The 20,124-nt window shown below is 43.4% G+C and overlaps 4 protein-coding genes across 6 annotated transcripts; 3 read left to right on the forward strand and 1 right to left on the reverse strand.

Annotated features, from left to right (window-relative positions):
* Positions 1–1,195: 1,195 nt before the first annotated feature.
* Positions 1,196–4,302, forward strand: cd79b (CD79b molecule, immunoglobulin-associated beta). The gene is made up of 5 exons (XM_020107557.2): positions 1,196–1,414; positions 2,349–2,654; positions 2,735–2,853; positions 3,128–3,181; positions 3,425–4,302. The coding sequence occupies exons 1-5, from the start codon at positions 1,363–1,365 to the stop codon at positions 3,512–3,514; spliced, it is 621 nt and encodes a 206-aa protein (XP_019963116.1). The 5' UTR covers positions 1,196–1,362; the 3' UTR covers positions 3,515–4,302.
* Positions 4,303–4,306: 4 nt separating this feature from the next.
* On the reverse strand, positions 4,307–5,701 carry ifnphi4 (interferon phi 4). The gene is made up of 5 exons (XM_069517322.1): positions 5,523–5,701; positions 5,353–5,433; positions 5,023–5,172; positions 4,770–4,853; positions 4,307–4,640 (listed from the first exon to the last, which is right to left on the reverse strand). Exons 1-5 carry the CDS (start codon positions 5,646–5,648, stop codon positions 4,542–4,544), a joined length of 540 nt encoding a protein of 179 aa, XP_069373423.1. The 5' UTR covers positions 5,649–5,701; the 3' UTR covers positions 4,307–4,541.
* Positions 5,702–6,976: 1,275 nt separating this feature from the next.
* Positions 6,977–8,319, forward strand: LOC109642673 (interferon a3). Its single transcript, XM_069517583.1, has 5 exons — positions 6,977–7,129; positions 7,219–7,299; positions 7,480–7,629; positions 7,798–7,881; positions 8,041–8,319. Exons 1-5 carry the CDS (start codon positions 7,004–7,006, stop codon positions 8,137–8,139), a joined length of 540 nt encoding a protein of 179 aa, XP_069373684.1. The 5' UTR covers positions 6,977–7,003; the 3' UTR covers positions 8,140–8,319.
* Positions 8,320–8,629: 310 nt separating this feature from the next.
* Positions 8,630–19,947, forward strand: plekhm1 (pleckstrin homology domain containing, family M (with RUN domain) member 1). 3 transcript variants are annotated; one of them, XR_011239725.1, is made up of 13 exons: positions 8,645–9,136; positions 10,506–10,598; positions 11,594–11,835; positions 11,946–12,614; positions 13,288–13,822; positions 14,667–14,814; positions 14,997–15,983; positions 16,179–16,324; positions 16,833–17,026; positions 17,496–17,559; positions 17,646–17,803; positions 18,165–18,581; positions 18,789–19,947. XR_011239725.1 is itself a non-coding variant. In XM_069517671.1 (13 exons), exons 2-13 carry the CDS (start codon positions 10,545–10,547, stop codon positions 18,271–18,273), a joined length of 3,270 nt encoding a protein of 1,089 aa, XP_069373772.1. In that variant the 5' UTR covers positions 8,902–9,136; positions 10,506–10,544; the 3' UTR covers positions 18,274–19,947. The 3 variants fall into 3 exon arrangements, 2 of the variants coding, with proteins under 2 accessions (XP_069373771.1, XP_069373772.1); XM_069517671.1 differs by having other exon boundaries at positions 8,902–9,136; positions 13,288–13,685; positions 13,722–13,822; positions 18,165–19,947; XM_069517670.1 differs by having other exon boundaries at positions 8,630–9,136; positions 18,165–19,947.
* Positions 19,948–20,124: the final 177 nt, after the last annotated feature.

The raw sequence follows: 20,124 nt of genomic DNA on the forward strand, positions 1-20,124 counted from the left end.
TTAATTGAATTTCTCAAGCCCAGCCCCACAGGAATTTAAAAGTTTATATAGATAATTATAAACTATTATTTATTGATGAACTGTGGATCTGTTGATCCTGTCCTCACATAGAAAGGTTGCTTCACTTGCTGTTTCGTAAGTCTTAACTGAATTTAAAATGTCTTACTCTGAACATAAATAGCATAAGCACTTTTTCTAGTTTTTTTTTCTTTATTTTTTACAGTAGACTGTAGAAGACGGCCTCTTCTCTTGTTCACCACTGTTTTAACATCCAGCCCTGGAGGAAGAAAGTAAAATCTAACGTGTCCTCTGTGAGGGGTCTCTTTGTCTTATCCTGCGGTCGCAGCACGGCGGTTATTCCTGTCGGGAAGTCTGAAGTGACCTGCGGCAATCCTGTTTCAGTCTGACGCGCTGCTGCACCACTTAGCCGTCGTCTTACCTGATGGTACACTCATATTCACAAGGTGGTGTCCTCCTTTTGTTTACATTTCTAATGGAGGGGAAGTCGTTACTGCTACACCCACAGTCAGTGTTGCCTGTATATACACTCTGTTCTCCTGTAATGTTTATTTATATCATTTTGTTATTGTAAAAAGTTGTAACAATGTTGTTAGAATAAAGTTCTTGTAGGGAAATGTAGGAGCTCATGTTGACATGTGTTGTCTGTGGAGCTACAGTGGTGCACTGACGCCCCCTGGTGGTCGCACGACAAACACGCTGCACTGCAGATTAGAAGTTTTCACGGTGGCTCTGAAGTTCAGATACCAACAAATATCTGAACTTCAAAAATTTAAAATAAGCAATCACAAAACACAACGGCAAAATAGAAAACAACACAAGCTGCACACAAGCAGCACGGGAGCGAAGGTGAGGGGAGCTGAGGCTGGAGCGCAGGAAGTCCGAGTACAAGCGCCAAAACTTCTGAGTGCAAGTGCACGGTGTGAGCACAAGCGGAACAAATCCAAGCACAAGCAGCAACTACGGGAGTGCTCGCGCTGCGGTAGTTGAGTGAAAGCATCACAAGATGTGAACATGAAATCAAAATGTCCTGCTCTCGAACTGAAAGATCCCAAATAAAGAGAGAGAGAGAGAGAACGACATGCTTTAGCACTTTGCTTCACATCGTCTGTAAAACTGGAGCAAACGTAGGTGAATGGAACTCGACATGTTTCTGATGTTGTGGGTTGTGCTCTGGTTTTTTTTTTTTTTTTTTTTGGTTCAGTGCTGCCAACTCTTCCCCTCATTTGCCTGACACACTAGTGTGATTACAGACGGCTCACACTTCTTCTCTTCGTGACTGCGGAGGGACCTCGACACGTGTGGACGTCAGCGTTTGAAATCTTTTTCTTTTCGCCTGTCATCATGCGCTGGCTGCTGGCTGGATGCTGTGCAATGGCTTTGATCGGTCTCTCAGGTAAATGTCGAATCTTGAAATGGAAATTTTATTTAGAGGCCGAAAATTTAAAATTATGCAAACGAGAGTTAGAGTCTTGGTAAAAATGTCAACATTACTGAAACTGTGGATGTTTTTACAGCAGTGGAATTATCCACATTTCATGAAGCTTTACGGCTACTGCAGTCTTTCATTTCTGTTAACACAGCTACACACACACACACACACACACACACACACACACACACACACACACACACACACGTTTTGCATGTTATTTTTGAGTGCACAATACCATCACTTCCTGGACATCTGCATGGGGGAAAGAGGAAGTTGTCCTCTGAGAGAAAGACTGAATAATATTGTCATGTTGATGAAGTTATTTATTTTCTTATATTCAATTGTTTCAGAGAAAGAAACAGGAATAAGAGATAAGATAAGAAGTGTTGAAACGCTGCAAACTTTAAAAACAGCCGTATGACACGCAGAGCAGATTCCTTTTATTTGGTTCTGCACCAAATTAATAAGTCTCCTGAACACGTCTGATTTCCGTCATCAAGATGGATGAATTATTCTCGGAGAAATCAACGAAACCTATATCGCATTCCACCACCATGCTTTGAGGTATTCCATCCAGTACTTTTTGCGTAGTCTTGGTTACAAACAAACCAACGATAAGTCTTTCACAGCTTTGACCCAAAAGACGAAGTTACAGAATAGACTGTAATATTATTGTCATGTTGATAAATTGATTTTCTTCTTGTTATTTCAGATTTAATTTGCAAGAATCCCTTATTTGTGTTTAAATCAGACTCACGCTCAAGAAGCTGTAACCTCAAAGATTGACATCTTTTTAAAAACAAAAGGTTTTGGTCCACTGGTTGGCGGAGGTTTGCATGTATACTCTTGATCGAAACAGATTTACAGTAACTGCCATCGACTTCTGTTTGCTCAGCGGCTCTAAACCACCAGGTTACCCAGATGCCCCGGTTCTACGGTGTAAAATTCAACCGCAACGTAGGAATTTACTGTTCCTCAAAGCCACCTCTGCCAGCCACCGTGCACTGGTACAAGGCCGATACACACGACGGGGATCCTAAAGACAGATCCGAGGTAAAGGGAGCAAGGTTTCAATTCCATGACCGGAATCAAACCAAAAACTCCCTTCTCTACATCGAGAAGGTGAAAGCACAGGACAACGGACTGTACTTCTGCAAGATAAACGACACGTGGGGGTCTGGAACTCAAGTTCTCGCCATCAGTGAGTAGCCGGGAGAACTGATGGTCTGGTACAGACTAATAGGAAAGGCTTTTTAAAACAAGTCACCTTTTTTCCCTCAGAGGTCACAGACGTATCCCAGGCACTGCAACGGACCACGATCAAGGACGTTCTCATCATCTTCCAGGGCCTCCTGCTGGCTGCTGCTGTCGCTATTCTGATGCTGCGCAGAAAGATGGTGGTGAGACACGACTGCTGTGTTCAGTGCTTCAATCATTAATCAAACATCCAAGTGGTTCTCAGATAATTTTCTTTTGATCGACTAATTGTTTCAACACGAGCTGGATGGTTCTGTTTAATTATTGAACCAATTATTCTATAGATAGATGCAAAGATAGAATACGATATATTATTAGATAAATACGATGGGATAGAAACAAAAGCTGCAATAGATAGAATGTGATATTAGGCAGATAAGTGCAAACTTCATTTCTCCTTTCTGTGTTTTGAAACAGTCAGAGAAGACGGACATCATATATGAGGAGCCTGACACTGATCACATCTATGAGGTTTGTTGGAACATCTCTGTATATTCATTATAGACAAGGACATTTCTTTTTTGTCATACATTTCATTCATGTAGAATTTTAAGCTTAAACAACAATAAAACACTAAATCAGCAACAGTTTGATGTTGTTATAAATAAAATAGATCAAAAGAAAATGTGTTTTTTATTATTTCAGTCTTTCAGCAAATGTTACAGAAAAAAATGTCCATGGCTCGTGTCCTATAAAGATGTTTGTGTCTCTCAGGGTTTGGCGATCGAGAGGTGTGACGCAGGACTGTATGAGGAACTGTCGGTGTACGCCCAGACTGACGGAGCCGAAGCCCCATGGGAGTGAGACTGACGTCGCTGAACCTACGAACAGTTTCACCAAACAAGTTCTGATCGTACATTCTTAGTTGTTGATTGTGAATTGATAATAATGACAGAGGAATCGTTTCAGGTTGTCCGTCCATCCGTCCCTTTTCTGTGAACACGATATCTCAAGAACGGCTTCAGGGAATTTCTTCAAATTTAGTAAAAATGTTAAGTTGAACTCAAGGATTGACTGATTAGAATTTGGGGGTCAAAGGTCACGGTCACCTCATATTATTGTGAATGCAATATGTCATGAACAGCTTGAGGGAAGGCGGAGGTTGTTGTTTGTTTGTTTTTTTTACACAAGTTGAGTTGTGTATTATTTCTTGATGTCTCTTCTGACTTCATCGTTCAGAGCATGTACGAACAAACTCCCAGCTGAAATCCCCACGAGAGAAAATGTCCCAGATATGTTGTGGGTGTCGGAGCCTGAACGAGAAACTTGCTTTAGTTTCAGGAGCAAAGGTTTTAAACAAATTTACATTTTGTGTTGTTTTTTAAAAATGTTCATTATCTTTTATAGTTAATCGTTTCAACAAAGTATCTCCATGTTACACAGTAAAGAAAACATACTCAATGTGCAGAAAGTCAACCAACTAAAAAAACTCTTTCTTAATCTGATGGACTGATCTGAAGTTGGAAAAACTTCAAACATTTCAGTGTGTGATCTTTGCTGATATTTAGAAATGCATATATGCAATAATAAAAAATTATTATTATTTGCATTGTGTTTGTTGATGCAATGAGAATAAAAACAATTAAAACGTTTCTGTTTGCTGGAAGATGTTTTTTTTTATTGGATCTGACGTGAATGAAATGTAAATATTGCAAAATACGTTACTACATTCAACCAATAAATTAATAAATAGTCAAACAACTCATTGAAAGAAAGAAAGAAATAATAAATAAGTAAATAAATAGTCTGGAAATTAAATTAATAAATAAGAACATTCAACCAATCAACTAAAGTAAGTAAGTAAATAAATAAATAATCTGAAGAACAGATTCTAGATGTTCTTGAGTAGAGATGAAAGCAGCAGGTGGGATCTCATTAGATGATTTTGAATTTCCTTCCTGATCAGTTCCCAGGATTCAGCAGTGTAGCCCTACACACACACAAGAATATTATTAATATTAGTTACAACATAGGGAGGTAGGTAGGAGGGTAGGAGGGTAGGAGGGTAGGTAGGAGGGTAGGAGGGTAGGAGGGTAGGAGGGTTAGTAGGAAGACTTACCAGTTGATGTAGGAGGTGACGTGACAGTCTCTTGAAATACATGTGCAGCTTCTTGTTCTTCTTCTTGTGGCCGTCACTCACAATCTAAATAAAATAAAAGGTTTTGAAAAATACTTTAAAATTCTGCTTTATTTTAGTTTGATAAAAGTGCACTGTCACCATGGAGACGCCTCGGTCAACAGCACTTAGACAGTCAGTCAGTTTTAAATGTGAGGGAACGAGTGAGGCTGCGTTCATCCACCCTGACACTTACACAGGAGCGAAGGCCGTCAGCCTGTCGGCTCACGATATTGCGGAAGTCCTCCAATCTTCTCTCCTCCCATGATGCAGCACTGTGGTCCTCCTCAAACAACAACACCACCTCCTCCAGAACCTGCACCGTGAATGCAAGTTTGTCCTCAGCCTGGGAGAGGAGGAGGAGGAGGAATGAGATGAAGGAGAAATCATACAGAGATACATTTGACAGCTGTTTTAAAAACTGGCTGTAAAATCAAGAGATATAACAAATACAGTAAAACACACTTTTCTCTTAAAGAAAAGAAAATCTTGTGTTTTCTTCGCTGCAGGTTTTTATTTTACTCACCGATGCTTGGGACGTCTGATTGTACAGATCGTTAGGGAAGGACACTTCCACATCCTCAGTGGAGTTAGTGGAATTATGAGCCTGCGTCACACACACACACCTCAAGTTGTCATTTCATTCACTTCAGTTATTCCAAAGACTTTAAACCTGATGCAAACAAGTCCACTCACCATCATCTCCAGCAGATCCAAAGACTCTTCACTGATCTGTTTGAATTTATGATCCATCCATCTGCAGCTCAGCGCCGAGCCTGCGACGCTCAGGCCGAGACAAACTAAGAAGATCCTGTGGAGCATTTTTAAAAGAGCAGGTAGAGGTTGACTTCGTAAACTCAGGTGTCTCCTGCTGTTTGTGTTGGAGCAGAGCTGCAGAGCCTCATTTATAGCATCACACACCTTTTTCATTTTCCTGACATGAGCTGCATGTGGCTTTCACACATCAAGGTTAAACCTCAACATTCTTGCTGTCACACACCTTAAACTGAAATGAAAATGTTTTCACTTTATAAGAATAAATTAGTTGTATTGTGCTTTGCACTGGAAGAGGATTTGGGCCACAACTTCCTGATTTCCTATGAAGTGCTACCTACTGTATATATAAATACAAAGATTATTCATATAGACCCTGTAGTTCCAGATATATACACTGTTCATTTTAGTTATGTCTATTTTGCAAAGGATAATAATAATAATAATAACAATAACAAATAATAATAATAATAATAATAATAATAATAATAATAATAATAATAATAATACAATGACAAATAGTAATTGGAGATTTAAAAGAAAAGAAAACACCCAATCAACCACTGAACAACAAAGTGAAAATACAATTTTCATTGATAATATGATTGACGCAAATGACATGATGAAATACCATGAGGCTCATTCACAGCCTGCATGTGTGTTCATTCTACAGAAAATGACGTGAGCTGCGTGAAGCAGCGATGACCACAGGCCGGAGCTGCTTTCACTTTCTGTTCAGGGAAGTGCTTTCACCTTGTGGCCTGTTTGGAATGTGGAACCTGCAGACACGCCCAGCTTTACTGGTCATTAAATCCTCACTTCAGAAAGATACTCTGCCATCAACTACATAATCATAAACTATTTCATTTTTCACCAGGTCGGACGTGTGTGCAAAGATTTCAAGTTTTCTCTCAAAAACACATCTCTGTCCCTGACAAAAGAACCATAACAAAATAAAACTCTGCTGCCACTGTGTGATTTTTCATTTTCATATCAGGTTTTAAATGTGGCCTGGTCTGCAGAGTAAAATGTGCAGGAGATCCCTCTGGTTGTCACATTGGTGCAGCCCCGGTCACAATGAGGTGAAATGTCACATGAACCAGCGTCAAAGTTCAGGCCACAGCCACTTTCCTCTTCTCTTCGAGGAAGTTCCCTTTATGACGCCGAATGGACACAGTGACACCTGCAGTTTTATCAATGAATGATTATATGAAGCCAAATGGAAATAATGAGTGGAGTGTATGTTGAGGTTTAACCTTGATGTGTGAAAGCCACATGCAGCTCATGTCAGGAAAATGAAAAAGGTGTGTGATGCTATAAATGAGGCTCTGCAGCTCTGCTCCAACACAAACAGCAGGAGACACCTGAGTTTACGAAGTCAACCTCTACCTGCTCTTTTAAAAATGCTCCACAGGATCTTCTTAGTTTGTCTCGGCCTGAGCGTCGCAGGCTCGGCGCTGAGCTGCAGATGGATGGATCATAAATTCAAACAGATCAGTGAAGAGTCTTTGGATCTGCTGGAGATGATGGTGAGTGGACTTGTTTGCATCAGGTTTAAAGTCTTTGGAATAACTGAAGTGAATGAAATGACAACATGAGGTGTGTGTGTGTGACGCAGGCTCATAATTCCACTAACTCCACTGAGGATGTGGAAGTGTCCTTCCCTAACGATCTGTACAATCAGACGTCCCAAGCATCGGTGAGTAAAATAAAAACCTGCAGCGAAGAAAACACAAGATTTTCTTTTCTTTAAGAGAAAAGTGTGTTTTACTGTATTTGTTATATCTCTTGATTTTACATCCAGTTTTTAAAACAGCTGTCAAATGTATCTCTGTATGATTTCTCCTTCATCTCATTCCTCCTCCTCCTCCTCTCCCAGGCTGAGGATAAACTTGCATTCACGGTGCAGGTTCTGGAGGAGGTGGTGTTGTTGTTTGAGGAGGACCACAGTGCTGCATCATGGGAGGAGAGAAGATTGGAGGACTTCCGCAATATCGTGAGCCGACAGGCTGACGGCCTTCGCTCCTGTGTAAGTGTCAGGGTGGATGAACGCAGCCTCACTCGTTCCCTCACATTTAAAACTGACTGACTGTCGAAGTGCTGTTGACCGAGGCGTCTCCATGGTGACAGTGTCCTTTTATCAAACTGAAACAAAGTAGAATTTTAAAGTATTTTTCAAAACCTTTTATTTATTTAGATTGTGAGTGACGGCCACAAGAAGAAGAACAAGAAGCTGCACATGTATTTCAAGAGACTGTCACGTCACCTCCTACATCAGCTGGTAAGTCTTCCTACCCTCCTACCCTCCTACCTTCCTACCCTCCTACCCTCCTACCTTCCTACCCTCCTACCCTCCTACCCTACTACCCTCCTACCCTCCTACCCTCCTACCTACCTCCCTATGTTGTAACTAATATTAATAATATTCTTGTGTGTGTAGGGCTACACTGCTGATTCCTGGGAACTGATCAGGAAGGAAATTCAAAATCATCTAATGAGATCCCACCTGCTGCTTTCATCTCTACTCAAGAACATCTAGAATCTGTTCTTCAGATTATTTATTTGTGTATTTATTTATTCATTCATTTATTTATTCACTTACTTCAGTTGATTGGTTGAATGTTCTTATTTGTTAATTTAATTTCCAGGGGAAGCATTTTGATAGATATTTCTGACATGTCATATCCAATAAAAAAAATTATTTATCATCCAGCATAAATAATTGTTTATTGTTTTTATTCCTATTTCTATTATTATTATTAATGCTACTGTGCATTTCTCATTACCAGCAATCAAGCATTTCAAAACATCAAACACACACACACACACACACACATTATTTGCTCTACTGAAGTGAGGAGAAATGATTTGTATGATTCTTCTTCACTTCGTCTCATCTGTAATTTGCTGCACAATAATTTCCTGATGAGCAAAAGCAGCAGAAAACAAACTCTTCTCATCGACACCGGTTTGTTGCATTGTGGGTAATGAGGAGTGTGTGACAGGAACACGAAGTTCTCACGTGTCAGCAACTTCAACAGTCCGGAGCTGACGCGTTCAGGTAAAACTCGTAAATTACCGTTTCTGCACCGCTATCAACGCTGCCTCCACAAGTTAGAAACCAAATTTACCGGTGGGGGGGGGAATGTGCTTTAAAATCCACCAGCGTGATAAGAACTACAAAACATGACAGAACCCATCTTGTAGTTCTACGTATTACTTTGAGTTTATCTGGAGGAGCGCGTGAATATTGAAAAGTCTCCTTTTCACATGTTTCCGACGGGAGCTGTGAAGGCGCCGCGGGTGTAATCACGCTCCCATGATGCAGTTGGGTCCAGTCGGGTGGCTCGCGGCGCTTCGCGTCAAAACAAATCGACGCTAACGCACTTTTCTGCGGGTTTTCGGGATTTTTTTGACGCAAACGATGGAGAGCGACTGTTCGGACCGACTCCGCTCCTGAGTGCGCCGCCGTTTACAAGTGGCACCTGGCGGCGCGGGGACGTCAGCTCGGCGCTGAGCTCAGTTAGCCTGTTTAGGTAAGTAAGCTAGCTGTGTGTGGCTAATGATCCGTGCTAACACTGATAGATTGACTCTTTAAAATAAAAAAAAATGTGTTTTTGACTTTCCACTGATTCAGGGCTTCACGTGGGACTTCCTGTCGTTTGTTTGATTTCTGTCGTTGGCGTAGACACTGAACGCACCAGGGTCTGTGCAGCAGTCGAGTTAAAACACCATTTAATCTTCTGTAACTTTCTCTGTGGTTCTTTTTATTTAATGTCATTTCAGCCGAATACACAACAAAGCTGTCGTGAACAACCAGGATTATTCTCGTCTGCGTCAGACCACGTCTAGATTGTCAAAGACGTGATTTATCATCGCAGCGCCGCATCTTCGGAGCGAGCGCCGGTTAACGTGCAGTGGTCACGGGCCGCGATTAAATCACGGTTTTTATCAGTCGCTCGATTAACCCACGCCAGAAACAGACACGCACGTGGGTGAGAACAACTATATTGTGAATTCGGCTTCTTTAAACCTCAAGATAAGGGACCACAGAGAACAGGGGGAGGCTGAACAGAGGTTAACAGGCTGCAGAGTGATCCTGTCATCTCTGTTCACTTTCACTCATGGTAAACTTATACATGAAAACTGTTATTACTATTTAAGCTTTAAAAGTTAGTCACTAGAATATTGCATAGGATGCAGTTTATTCGTGTTACAGGTAGAATTCATTAAAACATATAAGTGATCACCGAGAGGAAGAGAAGCTGCAGAACAATCCTGTCACTTCTCACTTTCAGTTTATTACCACTGATTTTAAACTTGTATATTAATGATTATACAACATAGCATCTGTTGAATGAAACGGTCGGCAAAGACAATAGATTTCTCTGTTTCCATGTTGCTTAGTCGTCTCTCTGTGGACCGAGATCTAAACCGAAACAACCCTCACGCCTCAGTGTAGATGAGCGGTAATATCATCGGGCTTTGATTGGATCGGGGTCTCACATCATTTTTTTAGGACCTTGATTTGCTTCATCTGGGATTTTCATTGTGTAATTGGGGAAGTTAATTCTGAAGCTTGTGCAGCCACTTCCCTGCAGACACCCTCTTTATAAACATCACCTCACATGACTCACTTACATGTGATTACACACTGAAACCTTGAAATTGCAGATATGTCACACAGCATAAAGTCTCATGATGAAGAATGCTGTGATTGCTCTATGGAAAATATGCTGCTGCCCCGAAGAGGAGGAAGAGGGGGAAAATGTTTCCTCAGCATCACGCGGTGCACGAGCTCGCATTACTTGTTTATCATGCCTGAATGTCAAATGTGATATTTGGTGTGCGTACTGTGAGGTACGCCTGTTACACATCTAGTAAATCTTTGTTTTTGTGTTTCAGTGTGCCATGTGGGAGTAGCAATCGCTCCCAGGAGGTGCCATGCTAGCCACACAGATGCCGGAAACGCCACCTGAGGCTAAAGATGTCAAACAGGTAAAACGACAATCTGCTCCCTTTGATCAAAGATCATGTTTCTGTGTTGACTTTTCTTCCGCCTTTTTGGAACTTTAATCATTATTGGTATTTTATTTGAGCGCACGCAAGCAGAAGTATTGGGTAAGTTGACGTCCATTATCTTCAGGTTTATATACCAACGCCTCCATGAGCATTTTCCACCTTTATAAATAATCAGTTTCTTCCCAAAGTAAAAGCATTTTCTTTCAGTCTAAAGCTGCGGTTGTGCTTCATGCGTTGGTCAATGTGAGTGTCAGCTGATCTTTATCACAACGACCTTTCACACTGGCAGTTTATGGACGACGACTTAAAAATCACTCTTCTCTTCATGATCATAACTTTTTTGCTGGATATCCCAGTTGTATATTTTCCAGAATGGCACCAAAACTTTTCTGTGTCGTGGTTGTTTTCTCTTTTACTGTTTCTGCTCCAACTCTGGTGAGAGTCAGAAATTGACTTTATTGTCTCTGTCGTTTTTTTTTTTTTTTTTTTGCTGAACATTGTCAGTCTGTGATAGTGAAGTAGTATTTGATGACACTGTTGTAACTGTACTCAGCAGTTTTCAGTGTTACATCACTGTACTGAGCTCTGAATGAATGTGTGTGAGTCTGGGAAAAGCAGACGAGGATTTTTACCTCTGCACATTTTTCTCACTGGGAGTCTCAGGTTCTGCTTAGTGAAGCGCAGTAAGAGAAGAGTGCTTCAGTGTCGAGAACACAGAGATCATCGTCTCAGTGTTGCTGAAACGATGTGTCCTTACTCTGCAAGCTATTGCACAACGCAGACTTGTTTTGTGTTTTGGGTGTCATGTTCAATGTGGGTAAATAACAGGACACATTTCATAACAGCAAGCTTCGTGTCAGAAGTTACCGTCACTTTCCCAACGTGCTGCTCATCACAACAGCAACTCAATTGACTTCTCGCCAGAAAAACAAGGACGTTGACATTTCCTGCTCCCTTGTGTTGTCTCGTAGATTAAAGAGAAGCTGGCGCAGTCCCTCAAGGCGCTGCAGAAGCGATTCGTAACGTCAGACGCAGTCGTAACCAGTGAGGATGCTGACGCTAACCTGCTCTGCTGCGCCCTGGAGGCCATCTTCATCCACGGCATCAAGAGCAAGTACATCCGCTCCGAGACTGGGGGACGAACCAGGAAGGGCGGCCGGGCTCCCCTCCCTCAGCCCTTCTTCTGGAGCCTCCTCAAGACCGTCACCCACCGGTAAGTCAGCACAGCGGCACACATTGTCAAACATTATCATATCTCTAATATGGTTAAAGTGGGGTCAATGTATCTTGATCATTTCCCTACACTCTCTCTCCAATCCCCAGTGATGTCATCACGGAGCTAGAGAAGATCAGCTTCGTCGGCACGGACGTGGGTCGCTGTCGAGCGTGGCTGCGGCTGGCTCTCAACCACGGCCTGCTGGAGTGCTACCTCGCATCGCTGTTCCGGGAGGACTCCAAGCTGCGGGTGCATTATCAGCCCAGTGCCCTCCTCCTGAACACGGAGGAGCGGGACGTGCTGCTCAGCTACCTCCAGGGTCTGGCCTCGCTCACATTCAACCTGTCTTACAAGTCCGCCGTCCTCAACGAGTGGACCACCACGCCTTTGGTTCTCGCTGGACTCTGCCCCTTCTCCCAGGTAGACACGCTCGACCTGACCCTTAACGGCGGGGACCATCCCTCCTCCAGGTCCACGTGGAAGGAGTCGTGGGATACGGTGTCTCAGTCATCGAGCTCGTCGGATGCTCAGGATATGCAGAGAGGGTGTCCAGTGTTGTTTGTGGGGAGGGAGTCAAGTGCTTTACAGGGGGATCGGACTGCACTCAACTCCTCTAATCTCAGCCTGGACACCACGGGCTCCTCTCAGCTCTCCTCCAGCTTGAGTTCCGACAGCCTCCTGCAGGGGCAGGACCCCCGCAGCCCGACAGGAGAGCAGTGGTCTTCATGTGACCTGGACATTTCCAATCACATCAGCACCAAGAGACCACAGAAGGAGTAAGTATTCCTGCCTGCATATTGTTAAAAGTAAAGTCTGTGTTTTTTTTTTTTTTTTATCTTTCTGCCAACGAAATCCCATGAAAAGACTAAAACCAACATTTAATTGATTTGCTAATCAAGTTTTGTATGTGGATTATTTCTTTTTTCCCTTTGCTGTAGACGACTCTTGTCCAAAACCCCCCCGCAAACATCAATGAGACACTTAAATGCACTGGATGACACGTTCTTTCCTTATTACACACACACACACACACATTAGTTTATTTTGAGTTAAGCCTAATGCGACATCCTGTTGCACCAACTGTGCATTAATCTGCGCCTGAAAATAGTCCCCACCAAACACAGCAGAACTCCTTTTTGCTAAAAACTACAGCGCTCAGCTGTTACAGGAAATTATACACGCCCTGTCTGTTTGAACTCTTCCTCCTCTTTGTATTTTACGGTTGATTTTAAGTCATGTCACTTCCTCAAATTGTCCCTTGTGGGATTAATAGTAAGTTATGTTGATTTAAATTGAACTGATGCATTTGTAAAGACAATTATAACATCTTGTGTTTATATACATCTATATAATACATAGATTTTTTTATAGAGTTTGGAAAAAACTAAGGACAAAAGAAGAAGAATATTTATCATCAACTTTTTAAATGTCACGTCTTTGTCTCTGCAGTTTGGTGACTGAGTTTCGGGAGTGCGGACAGGGCAGTCAGGACTCCATGCGTGAAGACTCCTCCTTTGTGTCAAGCACGGGTCCGGATCAGTTTTCGGAGACGGCTGTTTTCAGTGGCTCTGATAGTGAGACCCAGGATCCTGCTACGCCACCGCAAGACCTGAAAGACGAGCCCCCACACTCTGTCCTCTCCCATTCAGAGCCGCCGCCAACTTCCCCTGATTTTCCGTCGTCTGACGATAACCACGTTTACAAAACTCCCTCTCACACGTGCGATGAAACCTCTAATGAGTTACACTTGGAGGCTGGCACAGACGAAGAGAATACGGCTGATGTGAAGGAGAATTGTGCGTTTGTTCAGAAAGAGCAAGAAGTAGAAACCTCGGAGAAGAGCGTCATCTCGGAGAAGAGTGTTGTCTCGGAGAAGAGCGGCGTCTCGGAGAAGAGCGGCGGCGGCTCGGAGCCTTCAGTGCATCCGGGGCCTCGTCGCTCTGCCAGCATCCTGAGCAGGAAGCTGTCCACAGATTCTCTGTCAGTGAGTATATTAGCAGACAAATAGCTCTGAGTTGGACATGTTGAGGGCAGATGTGGAACACAGAAGGGTCCTTATTATGATTCTGAGACATTTTTTGCCTCATGATCAATATTTTCAGAGTTGACTCAGTGTAAATCCTTCTGGAGCAAAATTAAAATATAATCTACAATGTGAGTAAACAAACAACGGCAATGCTGACGTCAATATCAGGGTTTCAAAAATATTTTATACTGATATATCAGCTGATATGTGTTTGTGTTTGTTTATATATATATATATATATATATATGTACCTTTATAAATTACATTAATTCCAAAGATGTAAAACCATTATGGCCAAAAATGAAGTATACTTGAACTTAATGAACAAGGAAACTTTCAACATTCAACAGATGGAGACTTGCTGTCACGCCTGTTGCTAGTTGGGATTTCCCACTGAGGAACTGACGGATAGAATGTCTGACTCTTCCAGTGGAAAAAGGAAAAATCTGTCGCCGTCATTTCTTTTCGCTCGTGTGGTTTTGGGAACTGTAGACTTTTAGAGCACGAGGTTGTGGCACAGAGTTCAGAGCTCCAGGATATGTCACAACATTTTCACAATGTAGTACTTACTGCAGTTACCACACGATGCCAGTTCAGTTCAATTTAGTCGCCAGGATGAAAATGTTTAAAATTACATTCATCCAGGTTTAATCCTTTTATTAATTGTTCATCAATTAAAACAGGAAACACTCACTGAATAGACTCAGCTGTGATGTTTTCTAGCATCGGGACCGTTGGCAGGTAAATCTGATTTTATTTCCTTGTGTATACACGATTCAAGCTTTTGTCTTTAACATCGCAGCATTCCCGTTCCTGGATCTCGGAGGATGACATCTACAAGCCCCAGCTGGAGGAGGTGTCTGATCACGACGAGGTGCCTCCACCTGCCGTTACGCCTGAGCCCAAGGTCTCTCAGTCCCCTCCCAGTGTCGTCCATCGCAGACAAATAGGTACTCTACAAGTGGAGAACTGAAACTAGTGCATTTGTTTTTATGTATAATCATCACACGGAGTATCAGATTGAAGAATTGACTGAAATCTGCTCCTATTTGACGATCATGCTGAGATCATGTGTAATAGCTGCTGCTGTATGTCCTTTAACTGTGTGTGTCCGTCTGTGTGTGTCTGTCAGGACTGTCCAACCCGTTTCGTGGTTTGCTGAAGCTCGGACATCTCGAGAGACGAGGTGCAATGGGGTTGTGGCGAGACTATTACTGCGAGCTGTCCCCCTTTGAGTTCCGCCTGTATTTCAACGCTGAGGAGCGGGACTGTTGTGACAACTGCACCCTGGTACGGTGTGAGGACGCTCGTGTCACCTTACCCGAGGGCCGCTTCGAGTTGGCCTTTCCTGGGAAGCGACTCTACCTCCGAGCGGCCAATCGTGGCGAAGCTGAGGACTGGGTGGACCGGATCGCGGAGGCCGTCAACAAATGCCGGCCAGCGCCTCGTGCCGATGAGCAGTGGGAGGTGCTACAACCGTGCAGTGAGAATGGTGCAGATGAACGCACACTTTCATCCGCGTCCTCCACCCCCTCCAGCCCTGAAAGAGGGTTAGTACACATGGACAATAATAGTTGCGGAGGGCTGGAGGCACCTCCTCCTCTGCAGGAGTTCGACTGGACTCGGACGACTGATTTAGAAACGGACGCCATCAAAGAAGCAGTTTTGTACTTCTCCACAGATGCTGAAGCTCGGACATGGGTACCTCTGATCTTCTCCCTCTCCTTAGAGGCCCTGAAAGGCTTTCGGGTGCAAGGCGGGAGAAAGTTTCAGCAGCTAAACCACACCATTGAGGAAATTCGGGATGTGGTGCCTGACGTCTCCCTTGGAGGTCCGGCCTTTTTCAAACTCTTGACCGTGAGGGATGCGCTGAGACTCAGGGCAGAGAGCGCAGAGGAGGCTCGCTCTTGGAGGGTTTTGATCCGTGGAGCTCTGGACTCTTACCTGGAGAGTGGGGAGGACGATGGCTGCGAGGAGCCCGCTGCAGTACGCCTGGGGGTGACTGGGAATCTCCACAGGCTGGTGCAGCACAGGCTGAAGGAAGATGGAGCCCTTTTAGTTCATCTTTGCACCGTACCCTCGGAGAAGGGTCTGGACTCTCAGAGCTTCAAATGTGCAGGTAACATTTTAAAAAAGCATCACTGTTTTCCTCCTCTTCTTCTTCCTCCTCCTCCTCTTCTTCTTCCTGCTCCGCAAACACGTGCTAAATTTCCTTCATTATTATTTTCAGTGTTGTTTCCATCGATGAAACTCGGCTGTGATCTGTAATCCCTGAATCAGAGGCTGAGATCTGATTAGTGTTTGTCACACACAGGATGTTCTCAGCAGATTGGTCCGTCCCTGGGCAGAGCCAGGTTGTGTGAGTTCTCAGGCCAGTACTACTGTGAGTCCTGTCACCACGGTGACATCACCATCATCCCCTCACGCATAGTGCACAACTGGGACCTCACACAACGAGAGGTGGGTGGCAGACTTACACATCACGTTCTAACCACACGCATGTGTCTCGGGCTTTTTTCATGAGTGAGGGGAATATGGAGCACAAGATTGTTGGTGGGTCAGTGGAGGACCATTGTGGCAAGGGAGCTATTTAAGATGGTTTAGGCGTCGAATCAGGATGTCGTCTGGGATGTTTACTTCTCTGGAGGGACGACGTATCCAATCTGGCCTCGGAACACCTCAGGATGTTGTAGGAGGAACTTAAAAACAAGCGCACTGCCTCTGGACAAAATCTCTGATAAGCGGAAGAAAATGAATGAAAGGACGGATGTTCTGATTTGATCTGAAAGTCTTGTAAGAGCAGAATCCTCTGAAGTTCTCTTTTAAAACAACCTCTGCATCACTTTAAAGACTGTTTTAATAACTGAGGCCAGTTCTGTCTTTTAGTTTTTCTGTGGTAATCGCACAGAACATGAATCCACATGTTCTGACTGAGCGGGACCTACATGCTGTGTGTGTGTGTCTCCAGGTGTCTAAGAAGGCCCTGCAGCTGCTGGCTCAGGTCGAATACGAGCCTCTGCTCAACCTGGAGCAGTTAAACCCTGAGTTAGTGAAGCACTCAGAGTCCATGGCTCAGGCGCACAACCTGCGGCAGAGACTGCGCCTCCTCGGCGATTACCTGCTCACCTGCCGCAGCGGAGCCTACAAGAAACTGCAGGCCAGGTGTGTGTGAGAGTGTGTGTGTGTGTGTGTTCTCTACAGGGAATCTGCAGCCGTGACACAGTCTTAAAAAAACAGATCATCCAGTTTTCATTCATTTCATGTATTTATATATCTTTGTCTCAAATGTGAATTATTATTGACTTCAAACAGAAGGTGGGATTGTGAGATTGAGAATCATCAGACTGTTACAGATTCTCAGCTTTAGTAAAAACCTCAACTTAAGTAAATAGTTTTTTAACTTGTGAATGAATCCCTGGATCATTTAACATCAGGTCACATTAAGAAAATCATTTTATGTAAAGGAATTTTTGTTATAAACTTCTGACAAATAATTATATTGTCCCTCCTGTATGATTTAAAAGGTCTTAAAACCTTGTTGACCCTTTCATATGTCCCACTATTTTATGATGACATAATGTTATTTCATTTTTATTCATTTAAAAAGGTTTTTTCTCACTTTTCTCTCCAGAATGGGGCAGCGAACGTACTTGCTGGAGTCGAGCCACCTGTACAGTGTCGTAGATCTGCAGGAGGTATCCTGACGCCTCGATATGTTTGTTGTCATCTGTCCCTTTGAAACGTCTCAATACTCACCTGTCCGCTGTGGGTTTTTTTCTAGATCGCAGACGGCCGATACGCAATCTACCTGTTGACACTGCTGCAGTTTGCCTCCAGCCACGTGTTTCAGTGCGACCTGTGCACGCAGCGCGGCTTCATCTGCCAGATTTGCCACGCCGATGACACCATCTTCCCCTTCCAGTTCGACAGCACCACCAGGTAATTGGTCCTAACCCTCCCTCCTCTGTTTCCACACCTTTATTCATTCATCCCACCGCTGCTAATGCTCCCACGTGTAGTACCAGATTATGGGCACCAGAACCTTACAGGGCTCGGCATTAAAACATCCAGGTTTTGTTTCAACTTTGGAAAAATTAAAATGCAAATGGAACCTCAGGTTGAGAATCAGAGACTTAAACATATGGTCACAAATTTGAATTCGTTCTCTACATCTGTCTTCAAGATCAACAGACATTTAATCATTCCAAGAAGAAAGTAAAGTCCGGTGTGTGTTTGTTTCTTCACCTTCAGTTCAACAATTCTTTATCATGCTTTCCTTTTCTCCCTGTCTCTGACCCAGGTGTAAAGATTGTAAAGCTGTGTTTCACCTGGCTTGTAAAGCTCCGGGTGTCTCGTGTCCTCGCTGTCAGCGAATGCAGAAATACCGGGAGAGGGATCTTCAGGACTGAGCGCAGCGAGCACGACGGCGACGGGCTGACTCCTTCAGGAAGCTAGACGGCCGCTTGTGGGGAGAAAAATAAAACTAAACTAAATCTAGCTTTGACATGAAGTAACCTCAAGTGCAATTATGAGTGTGATTAACCTGCTCCAACTGACCTTAAGGCCAAGGGTGGAGTCGGAGCCTCAGTGCCACAGGAGTCTCATTGACGGGGACATTGACCTGAGAGATCCAATCACAAGTGCTGTGGGATGCATGTGCTCACAATCTGTCGGCTGTGGGAACACGGACCCGCCGCAGTTTCACAATGAATCAAATGTATTTTTACTCTTCTCATCGATTCGCTCAGCCTCCGCTGACTCTCTCTCTTTCTCTTTCTCTCTTTTATTTTTGCTGATTCAGACACACACAGTCGTCAGTAGAGAGAAACTCATAAAGCATTAAAAGAACCACTTCCATACCGGGTTACTAGCATTAAGCTGTTCAAATATGCAATACGTATTTATTTATTTTTCTAAATTCCAGGTATCGGAATCGGTAAAGGAAAAAATGGAATCCGAACATCTCTCGTCAACTCTCACATCTGTAAACTGAGAGAAAACAGCGTCATCTGATCTCAACGAACTGAGCTAACGAGGGTTTACCAGCATTAATACTCGAAGCTGACCACTCGTGATCGGATCTCTCAGGACGGACGTTGGTACCGGGAGTGAATGTGGCCACTGAGCCTCGGGATGCTGACGCGATGCAGCCAAATGTTACTGACTTCAATACCTCTCTGAATTCGGATTCAGCCGCGGCATCAAAAGAAGGACGGTGACGGACGCTGCCAAGAATCGTTTCTGCTGCAATTTTTATTTCCTCTGTCTTAGTGTTTGAAAAAAAAAAACAAACATTGTTGACCCATCACGTTTACCACAGATGCTCTGAAAGACGCATTTTCAGCACAGCACAGCAGCAGGTCGCGTTCTGCTCATGCAAAATAAGGAAAACAGCACTCGACCTGTTTGAATCAACTCATCTTGATCGTGCCTTCTTCTTAATTCAAGCTTTACACTACTGTTAGGGCCAAAAATAATCACGTAGGCTTTTTATTTTCTGGATTGCCATTTGATGAAATTACACTGCTGCATTACACATCTGTCGCCAGGAAGATAATATATTGGTTAGAGAGGTTTAGAGGAGAGATTGAAAATAGATTTATTATGCTGCTTGTTCCAAATTCGCTGATTTAAATGAATTATTAACATCTGGCATAAAAACCTTTTGTTGGTGCAAATTCAGATTCTTTTGAGATTTAAATCACTGGATCTCATTTTCGCATATTTGCACTTAGCGCTGACTGTTAGACGGATATTTCGACCACAGTTTAGTCACAATGTCCTCGAGTATATGAAATGACACCACGGAACTGTCTTGTGACATTTTCCCGTGTTGCTCGGTTTTAGTTTGGTCTCCTGAATATTTGACTCTGACGTAGAGAGGAAGTCGCAGAGTCACATAATAATGTGTTCGGAGAGAACAGAAGTCAGTGACGGTTTACTCATCAAATCCATTTTGATATTTGCAGGAAACAGAATTCTGCGACACTGTTTTTCCTGGTTTGTATTTTTTTATTTTCATCTCATCGAGTATTTGCTGTATAAATGATATTAAGGAATAAATGTCAGTGTGTGTCACTTTATCTTTTGTGTGTCATGAATGTGACGTCTTCTCAGTTTGTTGCGTCCACGCTCCGGTGTTGACGTTTCATTTTCATTCTCAAATTTTCTCGGCATTACGATTTAATTCACTAAATATAAAAAATCTCGGGGGGGGGGGGGCTGTTTAAGACGTGGGTGCCCAGGGACCTGTCGTCTTC

The sequence above is a fragment of the Paralichthys olivaceus genome, chromosome 21 (assembly GCF_024713975.1).
Source record: "Paralichthys olivaceus isolate ysfri-2021 chromosome 21, ASM2471397v2, whole genome shotgun sequence".
In the NCBI taxonomy this organism is placed as follows: domain Eukaryota; kingdom Metazoa; phylum Chordata; class Actinopteri; order Pleuronectiformes; family Paralichthyidae; genus Paralichthys; species Paralichthys olivaceus.

Coding starts and splice junctions, on each gene's coding strand:
- plekhm1 (XM_069517670.1), top strand. CDS start 10,545: ATGCTAGCCACACAGATGCCGGAAACGCCACCTGAGGCTAAAGATGTC. Junction 11,836..11,945: donor CTCAAGACCGTCACCCACCG/GTAAGTCAGCAC, acceptor TCCAATCCCCAG/TGATGTCATCACGGAGCTAG. Junction 12,615..13,287: donor ACCAAGAGACCACAGAAGGA/GTAAGTATTCCT, acceptor TTGTCTCTGCAG/TTTGGTGACTGAGTTTCGGG.
- LOC109642673 (XM_069517583.1), top strand. CDS start 7,004: ATGCTCCACAGGATCTTCTTAGTTTGTCTCGGCCTGAGCGTCGCAGGC. Junction 7,130..7,218: donor TGGATCTGCTGGAGATGATG/GTGAGTGGACTT, acceptor TGTGTGACGCAG/GCTCATAATTCCACTAACTC. Junction 7,882..8,040: donor GTCACCTCCTACATCAGCTG/GTAAGTCTTCCT, acceptor TTGTGTGTGTAG/GGCTACACTGCTGATTCCTG.
- cd79b (XM_020107557.2), top strand. CDS start 1,363: ATGCGCTGGCTGCTGGCTGGATGCTGTGCAATGGCTTTGATCGGTCTC. Junction 2,655..2,734: donor AACTCAAGTTCTCGCCATCA/GTGAGTAGCCGG, acceptor TTTTTCCCTCAG/AGGTCACAGACGTATCCCAG. Junction 2,854..3,127: donor TGCTGCGCAGAAAGATGGTG/GTGAGACACGAC, acceptor GTTTTGAAACAG/TCAGAGAAGACGGACATCAT.
- ifnphi4 (XM_069517322.1), bottom strand. CDS start 5,648: ATGCTCCACAGGATCTTCTTAGTTTGTCTCGGCCTGAGCGTCGCAGGC. Junction 4,854..5,022: donor CTGACGGCCTTCGCTCCTGT/GTAAGTGTCAGG, acceptor TATTTTATTTAG/ATTGTGAGTGACGGCCACAA. Junction 4,641..4,769: donor GTCACCTCCTACATCAACTG/GTAAGTCTTCCT, acceptor GTGTGTGTGTAG/GGCTACACTGCTGAATCCTG.